The sequence below is a fragment of the Ixodes scapularis genome, unplaced genomic scaffold (genome assembly GCF_016920785.2).
Source record: "Ixodes scapularis isolate PalLabHiFi unplaced genomic scaffold, ASM1692078v2 ptg001864l_1__unscaffolded, whole genome shotgun sequence".
In the NCBI taxonomy this organism is placed as follows: domain Eukaryota; kingdom Metazoa; phylum Arthropoda; class Arachnida; order Ixodida; family Ixodidae; genus Ixodes; species Ixodes scapularis.
Genome location: NW_024610203.1, coordinates 511843 through 525414, shown reverse-complemented (window position 1 = coordinate 525414; position 13572 = coordinate 511843). Strand labels below are relative to the sequence as shown.

General features: G+C 46.1%; 1 protein-coding gene across 1 annotated transcript in view; it reads left to right on the top strand.

The window, feature by feature from the left end:
• Window positions 1-540: 540 nt before the first annotated feature.
• Window positions 541-13572, top strand: part of LOC115320293 — a 45769-nt gene continuing 32737 nt past the window's right edge. The window contains exons 1-3 of the mRNA XM_040211193.1: window positions 541-680; window positions 809-916; window positions 12202-12339. Of these exons, the coding sequence (XP_040067127.1) occupies window positions 541-680; window positions 809-916; window positions 12202-12339 (386 nt within the window). The remainder of the gene's footprint in view (window positions 681-808; window positions 917-12201; window positions 12340-13572) is intronic.

Here is a 13572-nt window from a genome sequence, read left to right as displayed (position 1 = left end):
ACGAAACCCGTACTCGATGGAATACAATTCAATTTATTCGTTACGGTTGCATCCATGTTGTTAAGGTAGATTTCTGCTAGCATTAGAGCAGCCGATGGGCATTCGAGTATTCTACATCATGATCAACTTCCACCAGCTCGCCTGCGTACTCACAGTTTTTTTCATGAAACACATACACAAAACACACAAACAGAGCAACGTCAATGAAGGCCGTGACAAGATATGGACGGTGGAACGTCTCCTCAATTTGTATCACTCGCTGCGACCGCCCGATACAAAATGGCCAAGCTTCTTCCCCGACGCATGATCTCTCCCACAGAACGGTTAAAACGATTTTGACGGGTGCTGCGGTTTGCTCTGAAAGGCTTGGAACAGACGCCGCATGCCTCTCGAAAATTCATGACGGATGTCTTACACCCTTTAGGAATTCTTAAACGGTACGTCAGGCCCCTTAGCAAAATTTAACGAACATCTCGAACCCCTTAAACATTTTTGAAGTGTACGTTAAAGAGCGTTAGAAAAAGCATTTCATGCTTTAACATGTTTTTCACATCGTCATTTGACTTTAGCAAGAAGAAATCGTTGGACTCACTCAACATTTCTGGGAATCAGAAGTATGAAGAAAGACGCTTAGTTGACATATACACTAAAACGTATAGTTTACACGATGTGCCCTGCATGTAATTAGTTCTTTAACAATTCAGATAGCCTTCGTGCGATTAAAATCAGAGTCATCGGTTTTTGACTAGAGGATAAGACTGCCGAACAGCCTTCTCGCATGAATGATGACCGTCTGATTTCATTTTAGCTATGACGAAGAGCGGAGGCGTCTCTGGAAACGCAAGCATGGAATGTTCTACGATGACGGAGTCTCCTTTGTGGGAGTCCACGCACTGATCCGTGAGCTGGCTTTTCTGTACGTCTCCTCTGAGAACAGTGGGGCGCAATGTGCCTCTTTTATTTGTGCGCAATGTGCCCCTCTTTTATTTGTTCTTGACGGTCCCTTACCAATGCAATATTGAGTTGGAAAAAATATTATTTAAGCTTTAGCCTCGTTTTCTTTTTTTTTATGAAACCAAGGAGTGGCGAGTCGAGTAAATCTTATCATTACTCGGCAGTGAATGAGATTATGTACTTGTCGATAATAACGCAGAGCAACAAATAGTGAAGCAAAAAGCGTGAACGTAATAACGCCCAACCTGCTTTTCTCGAGTTGCCAGTATATAAATATAATTTTTTGTTTACAGACGGCACCAGCGATGTCGTTTTAGATTTAGCGGGGAGATTTTTCCGCTAAATTTAGCGGGCAAAATTTTCTGCTAGATTTAGCGGGGAAATTTTTCCACCAGATTTAGCGGGGAAATTTTTCCGCCAGATTTTGCGGGGAAATTTTTCCGCTAGATTTAGCGAGGAAATTTTTCAGCTAGATTTAGCGGGAAAATTTTTCCGCTAGATCTAGCGGGAAAAATTTTCCGCTAGATTTAGCGGGGAAATTTTTCCGCTAGATTTAACGGGGAAATTTTTCTGCTAGATTTAGCGGGGAAATTTACCCATAATGCACCGCGCGGTTACGCCGAAGGTGACGCCAACGGTGACGCCGACGGTGACGGCGCTCAAGCCGGAAACGGGCGCCTAAAAGCTGCGCTCTAAAAACAATGCGGAGGGCAAGTTCGTCTGCTTCTTGCGCAGAGGGTAGCGGTGACGTCAGAACGCCGAGCCCTGATTGGCTGATCGCGACCCCCTATCTGAGCGTCGTCTGCTCCTTTGCAACGTCGTCTGCTCGCAATGTCGTCTGCGTCTGTCTTACCTTTCCTGCGAATTTCGGAAGTGCAGAGGCCAGATTCACGAAACGATCTTACTCCAAAAATGTGCGTAAGACAAAACTTAAGAAGAAATTCGTATTCACGAAACACAATTTTCGTAAGTTTTGCGCAGGTTACGACGCAATCCTACAAAAGCTCCGAAGCTGTTTTACGCACTTCTTACGATCAGATCAGCATGGCCGACAGCGTCGCGGTCGCGACGACCCACGGACGTTTATTTTTCTACGTGCGCTTCTCACGCGTCCCGACTTCAAGCAGCAAGAAAAAAGTAAAAAGTACTTGAAACAGACTACGACGAACAAGAACGCTGGATCTACAAACACCCGGGAAAAGCTCCAACAGCCACGATTCCACCGAAAGCGACCAAGCGAGATGGGCAGTTAGGCCTAGTAGGCACTCCGCGGCTCGGCGACCGTCTGCCCACGACCGGCTGGCGTGCTGAATGGAATATGCCCGCGCGACCCTTGTGAACCCTTCCCGCATTATACTTTGATCGCTGACCTCAAATTTAGATTAAGAGGTCAATTTCTTCGTCTTGTTATCTCCTTGTTTCCCGAGGTAACGGTGACTCTCACCGGTGAAAAAGCGGTGAATCTCCGACAGACGCAGGAAAGGTAAAGCGCTAGCCTTCGCTTTGACTAGCAGACGTAAAGCAGACGACGTTAACTGCGCCAGCCCGCCGACGCCGTTAAAAAGTGAGGGGTTTCGCCGCACACGAAAGGAGGGGAAAAGTATTTGGGAGGGAATTTGCGGACACTAACACGCTCACTCTCGGTTCTTAGCAAACAAACCTCGGCGCCTCGGCACACCTGGCCAGTGAGTCCTTTGACTTCCCTCCTTGGTGCGCGTCTGCTAGTTTAGACAAAAACAACGTACCGCTCGAGTTATTTCGTCTGCCCTCTCTGAAAGGCGAAGTCGAGTTCAGAAAGTCACAGGAAAGGTAAGACAAACGCAGACGACGTTGCAAAGGAGCAGACGACGCTCAGATAGGGGGTCGCGATCAGCCAAACAGGGCTCGGCGTTATGACGCACCGCTACTTCCTTTCTCATGCGCAGAAGACGAAAATGAGCCCACTTGCGAGGCGTATATTTAACGACTTAGCACAATTAATATTTGAAGGGACAAAAAAACAACAAAAAACAAGAGTCGTACATAAAACGATAATACTTTCCATTGGATTGACGTGAGAATAACTGTTTTCTCGCGCACATTGAAAGTTCAGCGTTCAAGGTAGCGATGCCCGCGTAGAAAACTGTTTATCGACCCTTTTGCTATGTACAAACACAAGCCGTCTCTTGCCCCCCAAGAGACTTCCGGCCGCTTTGTTTCGGCATGCTTTCCGAGCCTGTTAATGTAAATATTTCAGGGACGATAAAGTATTCCACAACTCATGAAGTTGAGGATCTAGAGAGGTCCTTCTGCTGTGGTGCGCCCCGAGAAACTGAGGGGAGAGGAAGAGACTAGAGCGCGGAGGAGACGTCAGAACGCAGAGTTCTGGTTGGAAGGATTAGTGGGTAGACCTAAAGCTAGTTCTGCCTTTGTTTCCACAGCACTCGTCGAACGCCTTAGAACGCGTAACGCCGGCGTCTGGCGTTTGACTCTTGAATTCAAATGCGTTCGACTAATGCTTTAGAGACAAAGACATCTAGGTCTAAGTCTACCCACTAATGGTTCGAACCAGAGCTTGGCTAGCTGACGTCCCCGCGCGCTCAAGTCTCCTCCTCCCTGTATGTATCTTGGCTCATAAAAAAGAAATGAGGGAATCGGTCGTTTGATAGGGTTATTAAAAAAAAATGTACGTACACATCTCTCGCTAGCCGGGCCTTTCGCTAACAATATGAAGTGTTGTAATGTTGACCGGAGGTTCGCGGATTCGTAAACTGCCAACAGCGCCTTTTTTCAGCCCTCTCAAAAAAAAGGTCCTTTTTAAACTTTGTTTTATCTCCGCTTAGACAGAAGCCCGCACTAGATGCCGATGATATCAATTACGCGGCACCACAATTGTAACCATAGGGCGTTGGCCGTTTTTCTGTGCGTATGCTATCGTCGACAAAACCACTCACGTGCGGTGAGTGTCCTGTTACCTAGGATTTTAGGATCTACGCGTGTGAGCTAACGCTTTCAAGGAACTTAAGACGTCCCGCCAAAATCAGTTTCTATCGCGCTGCAATTTACTACAGAGGTGCAAGCTTGAAAGTTTACAGTAAGCAACAACAACAAAACAACAACAACAACAACCACAACAATGAGCAGAATCCTTTTCTGGGCAATCTACGCCGCCACTTCGCAGACGATGCACATGTAATGACAGGTGCTACCGACGAATGGCGTTCGCCGTGGTAGCGCCGGCCCATTTGGGTTCTTTTGCGGGACCGTCTTCTATCATAACCATAACAGTCCTGAGCTTCCTTGCAGGGCCATAGGTAGGAGAAGAACAGGGCTAACGGACATGGCCTGCTTGACAGCTCCTTAACTACGTCACTGACGAGTAATGCCAACGCCATGTCCACGCCCCAGTTCGCTATCTTCGAGCCCATTCGACACCAGGGACCTAAAATTGTGTGCTTGGCTCTTGGTATCCTCCAACGTAAAACTACTTGATTCTGTTTTAATTGAACCGCTAGCTGTATCTATGACTCTGGTGTTTGTTCGGAACTCCAGTAATTTAATTCCCGGTTACCTTGTGAATTCTCTCCCCATACACGTGGTGACATCAACCTGTTGATATACGCACTGGGCGCACACATCGCGTGCGCTAAGTTCGTCGCGAAACTTGATACATTTTTTTTTAGTTAACTTTTTTTTTGTATTTTGATCAGGGCACGACGACAGTAACTACTAATTCATAGCTGAGGAACTTTCGGAATTTTCTGGTCGGCGAGCGTAGACAGGTGGTCAATGCATTACACGATGCCATGTCACCTTCTCTTCTGAAGTGCACCCGTGCAATTCTAAGGAAATGTGCGTTAGAAGGTAAAATGAGCTCAATCCATTCTACCCAAATGTTAGTTTTGCAGAGCTTTGTTTCTTCTAAATGTTATATTTTCTCAATTATTCATCCGCCTGTCAAGTAAGGTTGCTTGCTCAAGGCGAGGCTCCTGATATGGGATGACCAAGCCTCAACCGGGACCTTTCGTCAATGAGACAGCGCTCTTGTTTCCTTAACATCTTCGAGGATACCGGAAGGTTACTAAATAAACTTTGAGCCACTCAGCGTTAGGCGACTCTTTGCGTATAGTAGGATATAATTGTTTTGAAATTGTAGATTTAAATTCAATTGATGGGTCCTTCCTAAGATTTTTGGAATCCCAGCATCCATTATCGTATCAGTGCATAAAAATAAACCAAAATCAAAAACTAACAAACTTTCTTATTTATACAAAAATTACCTTTACTGGTAGTCATCAATTAAAGTTTCAATTAACTCCATAGTTTTAAAAGGAAGGCAAGGGAAATAAGCTGGGCAGCGTGTAGTATAGGACGTACGTCTGTCTCCCGCGGCAAAACGTCACATTACGGTCTTGATCAGGGCAGGATCAGTATCAAAACTTTATGGTCAAGCAGTTAGTTAAAGAGATTGCGTCACAAGATCGAGCTACTAACCAATATAGACCCCTTTCAAAATACTGCCCTCTGTTGACGGCTGTGAAATCCCTCCAGAATGGCGGACTAAAACCTCAACGTCACGGCACACTGGAAGAAACACACCCACAGAGAAAGGTGATGCGCGCAGTGACGCTGTTTAATTATCTCGTCGGCTCGTAGTGTTTGCCGTGCTTCGACGTTTGCAATCTTTTGGAATTCGAGGACTTGCACGTCCTTCGATGTGGTTGTTGCAATATTTATTGTGCAGGGTCTCCGGCCATCGAATAATCGGCGCAAGACTTTCGAGATGGGTCGATTCAGAAACCCGTATCCGTATGATTGCGGCTTTTAGAACAGCTTTATTGTCTAAGTAAAACTTTTAATTCGAAACAAGAATTCCTTCCTCTCATAGTTGGAAGCCTGCTATGGGTTTCAACTTGATTTTAATGAACTATATATTTTGACGTTTTCATCTTCTTTGGCGGTCACACAGAAACGAAAATATTGATGGCTATGGTTTGAGCAGCTAACGGCACAACATCCGATAATTTTCTAACCAGAAAACCTAAGGAACTGAGGTAGGTACAAGGAATAACATGGGGCCCTGTATGCGCGCGAGTGGAGAGTGGGATCGGTAATGGCGGACAGGCGCTGGTCGTTCGCACGACGTCCCCCGTTGCTAGGCGGTTGCTAAACGCAACGTCACTTTTGTGGGAGGAATCAAGATGCAGAGCAGGGTGTAAGATAGACAGGTGGGGAAACGGCCCATAGAAGCCTACCGCAGCGCCGTGACCGGATTGTGTACTCGTCTGCTTGCGGGTACCCCCGATTTGCGACATATGGCGCTGCGGCGAGAGGAAAAAAAAGTCGGAATTGGATTTCCGTGGAATCCTATGGGAGAATGCGCAAAATAAACCAAGAGCACAACAGTCCTCTATTGAAAATCCACGAGAAACCATCTCCGTCAGTTTAGCCGGTCGCCACCGGTCGCCCACCCGGAGTGAGAGTTCGCGGCGCTCCACATTGATGGCGCCACAGAAAAAGTGAAAGCCGTTTACAACTCGAGGTCACGTGACCTCGAGGAGGGGGGCCGTGTGACCTCGGGGGGTCACGTGACCTTGGGGGTCACCTTGGGGGTCACGTGACCTTGGAGTGACCTTGGGGGTCACGTGACCTTGGGGTGACCTTGGCGACGCCGATGGCGACGGCGACGCCGCTCAAGCCGGAGACGGCTGCCTAAGAGCTGCGCTCTAAAAGAGAAACCCGAGGGGTACACAATCCGGTCACTCATTTGGCTCTCGTTTCCCCACCTGTCTATCTTACACCCTGATGCAGAGAGAGGTCACTGAGGGTAATAGATGGCCAAAACTCTTCCACTATCTATGACTCTGCTTCCTCGACGCGGCGTACGCCATCTGTCGGCAGCACTCCTCACTACGCGTGCATCGTCTGCAAAGTGGCGGTGCAGATTGCCTGGAACAAGTTTTTGTGTTTTTTTCTTCTGGCCGAGGTAAGTTCATTTCCTGATTTTTTTTTTCTGTAAACTTCCACCGGCTGTTAGCACCTTTGTAGAACATTACAGCGCAACACGTATACGTTGAGAACATAGAGTTATTATAATGTGCGCTAGAGGTTCAACTGGCGCTAGTGTCTATGCGACTTCCGGGAGGCAAATTGAAGCAGACAGCAACCAGTCTACTTTTGCGGTGCTCCTGTGCATTCCTATGGGAAAACGCGCGTGAAATTGGCCTCTTCGCCGGAAAATAACACGAATGGCTTTTATTATTTCGGTTGTACCGGATAGTATGTACACTTATTAGTATTGTAAAATTGTAATTGTTTTAATTACAGCATTTTTCTTTACCACTGAACGATGTTAAGCTTCGCTATATTTCAGGCCCATACCTATGTTCCATGGCAGGTATGCAAAAACAAGCGACGATTCTAAGCAAACTAACGATCGAAAAAAATGTAGAGTGTGTTCAAGGATCGCTAGCATTGCGGTGGCGCTTATATATTGCTAATATGCCCGTCCTGTCACTCTATGAAAATGACTCCGTCGTGCATCTTTACGACGGTTAAAAAACATTCGAATGTAAGAAATAAAGTACGTGGATTACGAAAGGTGTGCCTTTTTATTATTTCCTATGTCGGGCAGTTCTTATCAGGCCCTTGTTCTCTGACTTCTCCCTATTTGCAAAGATTTGGAGCGTGCGGTTGATGATTTGAACCCAGAACATGCATCTTCGCACATATTCATGAGCAGAAAGAATAAAGCAGTACTTATTTATTGCAAATCGGACTATATTAGGTGGCTTTCAATTTATTTTGATCGCCTGCGTGCACAAGGAGTTACTTATTCAATGTTACAGCGTAGTTCTTGCCGTCTCTCTTGGTTTCCCACATGTCCTTCGTTCGTTTGACACGTATATCCCCATGGTGGAAAGCGCCGATGCTGTGTTCGCGCTAACAGTGTGCGACAGTGCACATAAATACACGCACGAAGCCGTTTTAGCACCGTTTTGAATCCGATGAATTTGAAAGAAAAACGCCGTATCTGACCAATTATTTCGTCGGCCTGACTGAGAAATGTTCCAAGCTTCCTAGTACGTACGAATTATTCGTGATATTTGCTCTTATATTCGAGCGCGGAGAGAAAATGTACTCGCTTTTTCCCATAGAAATGCATTACCGGAAGTCAATTTCCGACTGGTTGCTGTCTGCTTCAAATTGCAGCAGCACACTAGCGCCACTTGAACCTCTAGCGTACACTATAATAACTCTATGGTTGAGAAGCTGTTTTTTGCGAGCCGTCCAAACTGCCTTAAAGGGCAACTCCAATTCATTTTTCTTTTTGAAAAAAAAAAAAAAAAAAAAAGATTCAGTCTTTTTTAGTGTGATCTAGGAAGACCACACATCAAGTATTACGACCCAGTTCTGTCTAAATGTTTCCTAAGCGGTCCGGCAAACTTTTCAAATCGCCAAGTAGCAGAAATCGGCTGAATCAAGAGGGCGAATTGAGGCGCAACCAACAGTGCATTCAAGTCTACGGCGTGGGCGTAGCGAACATTGATCTAAACGCATTCACCATTGCCCCCTTTTGCTTGTTTTTTCTTCTCCGGGAAAGCGTAACGGGTGACGTGAGCACCGTTTCCTTTCGGCGCTCAGCGGTGCCTACGTGATTGGCGTAACGCGCCTGCGCAACGCGTTTCTTGGGAGCCGTCTGGCCGCCCCGCCGTGGTCCCACCGCCGTCTCCCACGTCGCAACTGCCGTCGTCTTCTTACCGTTTGCGATTATTGTCTCTCGGAGTTTCGCCCACACTACGGGCGCTACGTAGGCAGACTTATGCCGCAGTTAAGCAGACGTCGTCGAATGTCGTAGACACCAAAACGTGGTGAGGACTGCGGGGCAGACGACACTTCCTCCTATCACACGCCCACCCCGATTTCACCCGTCGTTGCGCAGATGATCACGTGACATCTCGTACCACTTGATAGCCATGTTTTTGGTGGCCCGAGGCCAATGTCGCCGAACGGAGCCGAAGTTTCGGTTTCGATTTCTGCTCCCGTTAGAATTATATTTAAAAATATGTATCCCATTTTTTTGCGAAGCAAATGACGTAGTGTCTTTTATTAGGGCTTTTTCACGCGAAATCACTCATTATCCAGGAATCTTTGTAATCGAGTGGAGTTGCCTTTAAAGGGGCAGTCCGGGGATATTTTAGGTTACCCTAACTATATAACTAACAATAATTTGGGAATTACCGGCCTTTACCCTTTCCGGTATGTTATTGAGTATTGCGAAATTCAGAATAGTTATTGTAAAATGAAGAAGTTATTATGATACCAAAACCAATATTCAAATCCACCCGCTCTTTTCAGTGTAGTGACGTCAGGAGAAGTCAGGCTTGCAGGTCGAGCGGCCAGTCTAAAAATGGACTTTGCCGAGCATTTGTTCCGTGCTGCTGCGAGGGTGCTTAAGCGAACTTCCAAAGCATTCATTCGACGCCATGCAACTGCTTGTAATCAGTTGGGAACAAAATCTACAGTTCAAAGAGTGAACCTTTGCCTCCTCTGACGTCACTTCTTTATTGTTGCCAGTAGAGACATTCACTGCAAAAAAACACGGTGAGGACCACTATTGCAAATTCACGAACTTCGCGAAAAAAAAGTATTTTTTAACCGATATTTGAGTTGCTAATCCACCAATGAATATTTGTGTGTTTAGCGAAATTTCAGGCAAATGATGGACTATAAAGAAAGTGCCGGAGTACCCCTTTAAAGGCGTTAGCTTACATGCTGTGTATATCCGTGTTTTATGTCTTCTAGCCTTCCACTACGCTGTGATCTATGGCGAAACAAACTATGGTAACCGAAATCATATCCCAGTCATTGCTCTATGTGCCTATATTGGGCTTCGTTATATTTTTACATAAAGAATATTATATGCAGTATAATTTGTTTTGCTAACGGCGTTTGGTTTTGCAGCGAATCCCGGTGCGTTTGCGTGTAGGTTGTGACACGGTAAACATATCGGCGACAATTTGTTCCGTAAATTGACGTAACGTGAAAAAAAAAGTGCTGGTTAGGCAGAGGTTTAGAAGGGGCAAATCTCATCCACCGTAAGGCAAGTTTTCTTGGAGAGTTTCGCTTCAGACGACAGTGCCGTCATCGCTGCAGGCAGCGCAAGAGGTACGGGCCCGCTTGTAAAGAGTGAAACGACGTCGATGACGACGAGACTTCGGTCATCGTACATTTGGAGACCGGAGGTCAGCTAGATAAAATAGCCGGAGTTTTGCACACACGTGTTTGTCTTCCCCGTGAGTTTTGACAGCAACCGGTGATGGTACTTCGATAATGCGCGTAGCGGTGATGCAGTAAAATCCACTATTAAGCGAAGTGGAACGCTTGGCTTAGGGATTTTTGGGAGGCCGTCGAACGCACGTGTAATCCCGTTCCGTCAGATGACACTGAGGTAAAAGCATCAAGACTTCGGACGTTGACCGGAAATCAAAGATATTGTCTTGTTTAAAGTTGCTTGGATCTTGGTAGTCGGGTCTTTCGGCAGAGTCACGTACGCGCTTGTGGCAAGGAGTTTGTGGGCTTTGTCGTCGTAGTCAGTGCGGTTCATCATCACGTTCGCATTCCCCTTGTCGGCAAGCAGGATGATAATAATATTGTCTTTCTTCAGGTTCTTGATGGCTGCTTTCTCTTCCGTCGTGTAGTTTAGGTGTGCTCGTCGGTGTGCCCTGGAAAGTACACCGATAGCCTACAGGCGTGTTTCTTCAAGGATGCAGGGGTCCACATCACGCAGGCCACATTCAACAACTGTTGCCATTGAAGCAATAAGTGGTTTTGTGGTACTGAGGTTAGACTTTTTTCCCTTCGCCAAGACCCGAGTTTCACTGGCGGAAAGTGTTCTTGAGGAAAGATTTTTTACAGACCCTATGTCGGATTCCTCAGAATTGTTTAGACGCCCAAGAAGGGGAGAGAGCTTCCATCTGGTGGCCTGATTCCCTTCTTTCAAAAGATGAGATGGCAGTACATCTAGCAAACTTGTTGACGGCAGAAAAAACTTCAGGTGCGCAGTGTTCCAGTTGTCTGCTCAAGAAGAAAAGGCCCAAGTGTTTCCTCTTTGCCGTTTCTCAGCATTTTTAATTACTGCGTCAAGAAGAGGACGCTCGGCTTGTTCCATGATCCTGCGACCCTTGCCGGTGTGGGTTACCCGTTTCAGGCGTAGGCTCTTCGGAATCACCTGTAGTTCGTTCCTAGATTTGTTTTTAAAAGTGAAGTGTACTTTGACGGTTGGGACAGAGCTGGTGAGGTGAACAAATCGTTTGACAAGGCGAACGATATGTTCTAAAGACACAAAGAAACGACAACAACCGGTCAGCTGGGAAACTTGCTTCCAAAGCGCCTACGTACCTGGTTTACGATGACTCATGTGGGTTGCGTCGAGCGATACGTTATCAGCAACAAGCGCAAAGAAACAACGGCCTTTTTAAAAGACAACACCGGGTACTATCATAGCGACGAAAAAGCCAAAACACTCAACCGGGATCAAGGGTCCAAGCTGGCCTCAAATCTTCGGAATCTCTATTAATATTGGTCAAAGCCTTGCTTTTTTTTACATTTAAGTAATTGCTAACTTGGTGGATGTCCACCAAAATGTTTACTTTCATCCAGATTCCGCATGGGAGACATGCTCCCAGCTCGTATTATATATTTCTTCATCACAAGTATCCGCAACAAAGTCGCGTTCCTCGTGCAAACACAAACTTCCTAAAACCTCCTCATTTGTATTCACTACAAGCCACGCGCGTGAATGGGCAACCGAAATAAACTTGACCACCAACCACAAAATTTTACTGATATGGCCAAGCCAAAATAAAACGTATACAATATACTTCGTTTCACCTCAATCTCGAGCGCAGCCGACGCTAAGTGCCGGTAGTGCCATTCAAGTAGCTCTAAAAAAGCAAGACCGCCGCGACGTTCCAAATCTTTCTGCTCATGTGCTGTCATCAACGAGGACAGCCAAGCACATTGAAAGCGCTGTCACTTTGACTTTCAGTATATTTGCTTGTTTGTGTGTGTGCTCTAGCCTTTCAGGGACTTATAAATAAAACATTGTATATGTTGTGTTTTTCCTTAAAAGCGTTCGTGACTGTTTTGCTGATAGTTCCATCTTTCTTTAGTAAGAGACGGAGAGCTACGCATAGAAGCAGACACAAAAGGGGTCCCTGCGGGACCACACTAACTCTCCTTTTATTTATTGACCCTTTCACGCAGAATCGGGGCTACCAGGAATAACGGAAGCTACAAGGGATGCGCAATAAAGGACGGATATTTGACAGGCCCGCTTGACGACTCTACAAGCTTTCGCCTTTCTACGTGCGCTAAGGTAGCTGTTCGAAGGGTTTTTCTCAAGTAAGTTATTTTTCAGTTTTGTAGATCCGTGACCAATAAAAAGAGCAATATTTTATGTGTTTTTTTTAATAATAATGACAGAGGGTCATTTTCCATTAGTGTTTCTCTAATAAGAAAAACTAAGAAAAACCAGAACCTTTGAAGCCTGCTTTTTAACGTTCAACCGGGTGATACCGTGACCGCGAGACGTGCGCTCAAAGGGACAATGGCAGGGTATTTATGCTCGCCAAGGTTTTTATTCGTACAAAACATACGAGAGCCCAACTGCCCAAAATATAATTTGAGGCTCGAAATTAATTTTATTTCCGCCCGAAAACCGCCGATTGAGAACTTGCCGGTTCGAGTCGCGCTCACTCTCTTCTCAATGGTCACGTACAGTTTTCTATGGTTTAGACACAAATATAATCAAAGTCGTGAATCATCGAAGGCACAAACTCAATATTAAAAATAGAAAAGGACTATGGTACTATTTGTTTGTGGCTTCTAAAATGCTGCAAATACGTTGATTAAAAGAAAAGTTTCACGGCCACGTGACTTCGGCCAACAACCTCCTCCTTTATATCTATTCTTTCTCCCCTGTCGAATTTCGGTTTCGGCTTCGAGCAGTTGCGTTTTTGACTTTATTAAAAATATACGTTACGCTGTAGCAGAATACACTGCTGAAATAGTAACTCAAATATTGGATCAAAACAATGTTTTGTGCCGCTCCATTATCTCGGACGCGGTTTATCGTTTGCTAGTGCACGAGCGACGAAAGCTTCCATTTGAAATGCGTCAACATTCCACATTCCAGCTTCGACCTGCTCGTAAAACATGGTGGTGGCACGTTTGAGTGCGCCATGTCCACAAAAATACCGGAACTCGGAAGATACACTTGTGAGCTCTCGGGCTTTTACGTTGGGTAGGAAAGCCGGCGGTCCACGGGAAGACGTGCTGTCGGAGGATTGCAGTGTTCGCGAAACGCTGCTGGCGCTCCGCCGCGAAATCGTCGAACTCTCTGAAGAAGTACGGTTCCTGAGACGTGAAAACGAGTCTCTGCGAGTTGAACTGGTACGAAACAGTGAGCTTCTTCAAAAATGCTTTTCTACGGACGCGCCGATGGCCGGAGACTCCTTGTCTCCGACCAGCCATACGTTTCGCCGGCCTGGTGCAACTGCTCGAGCAGCTGGAGCCCCTCCAACCAACGAGCGACGACAGGGACAGCTAAATGGAAGTCTTAAATCGCATGATGTC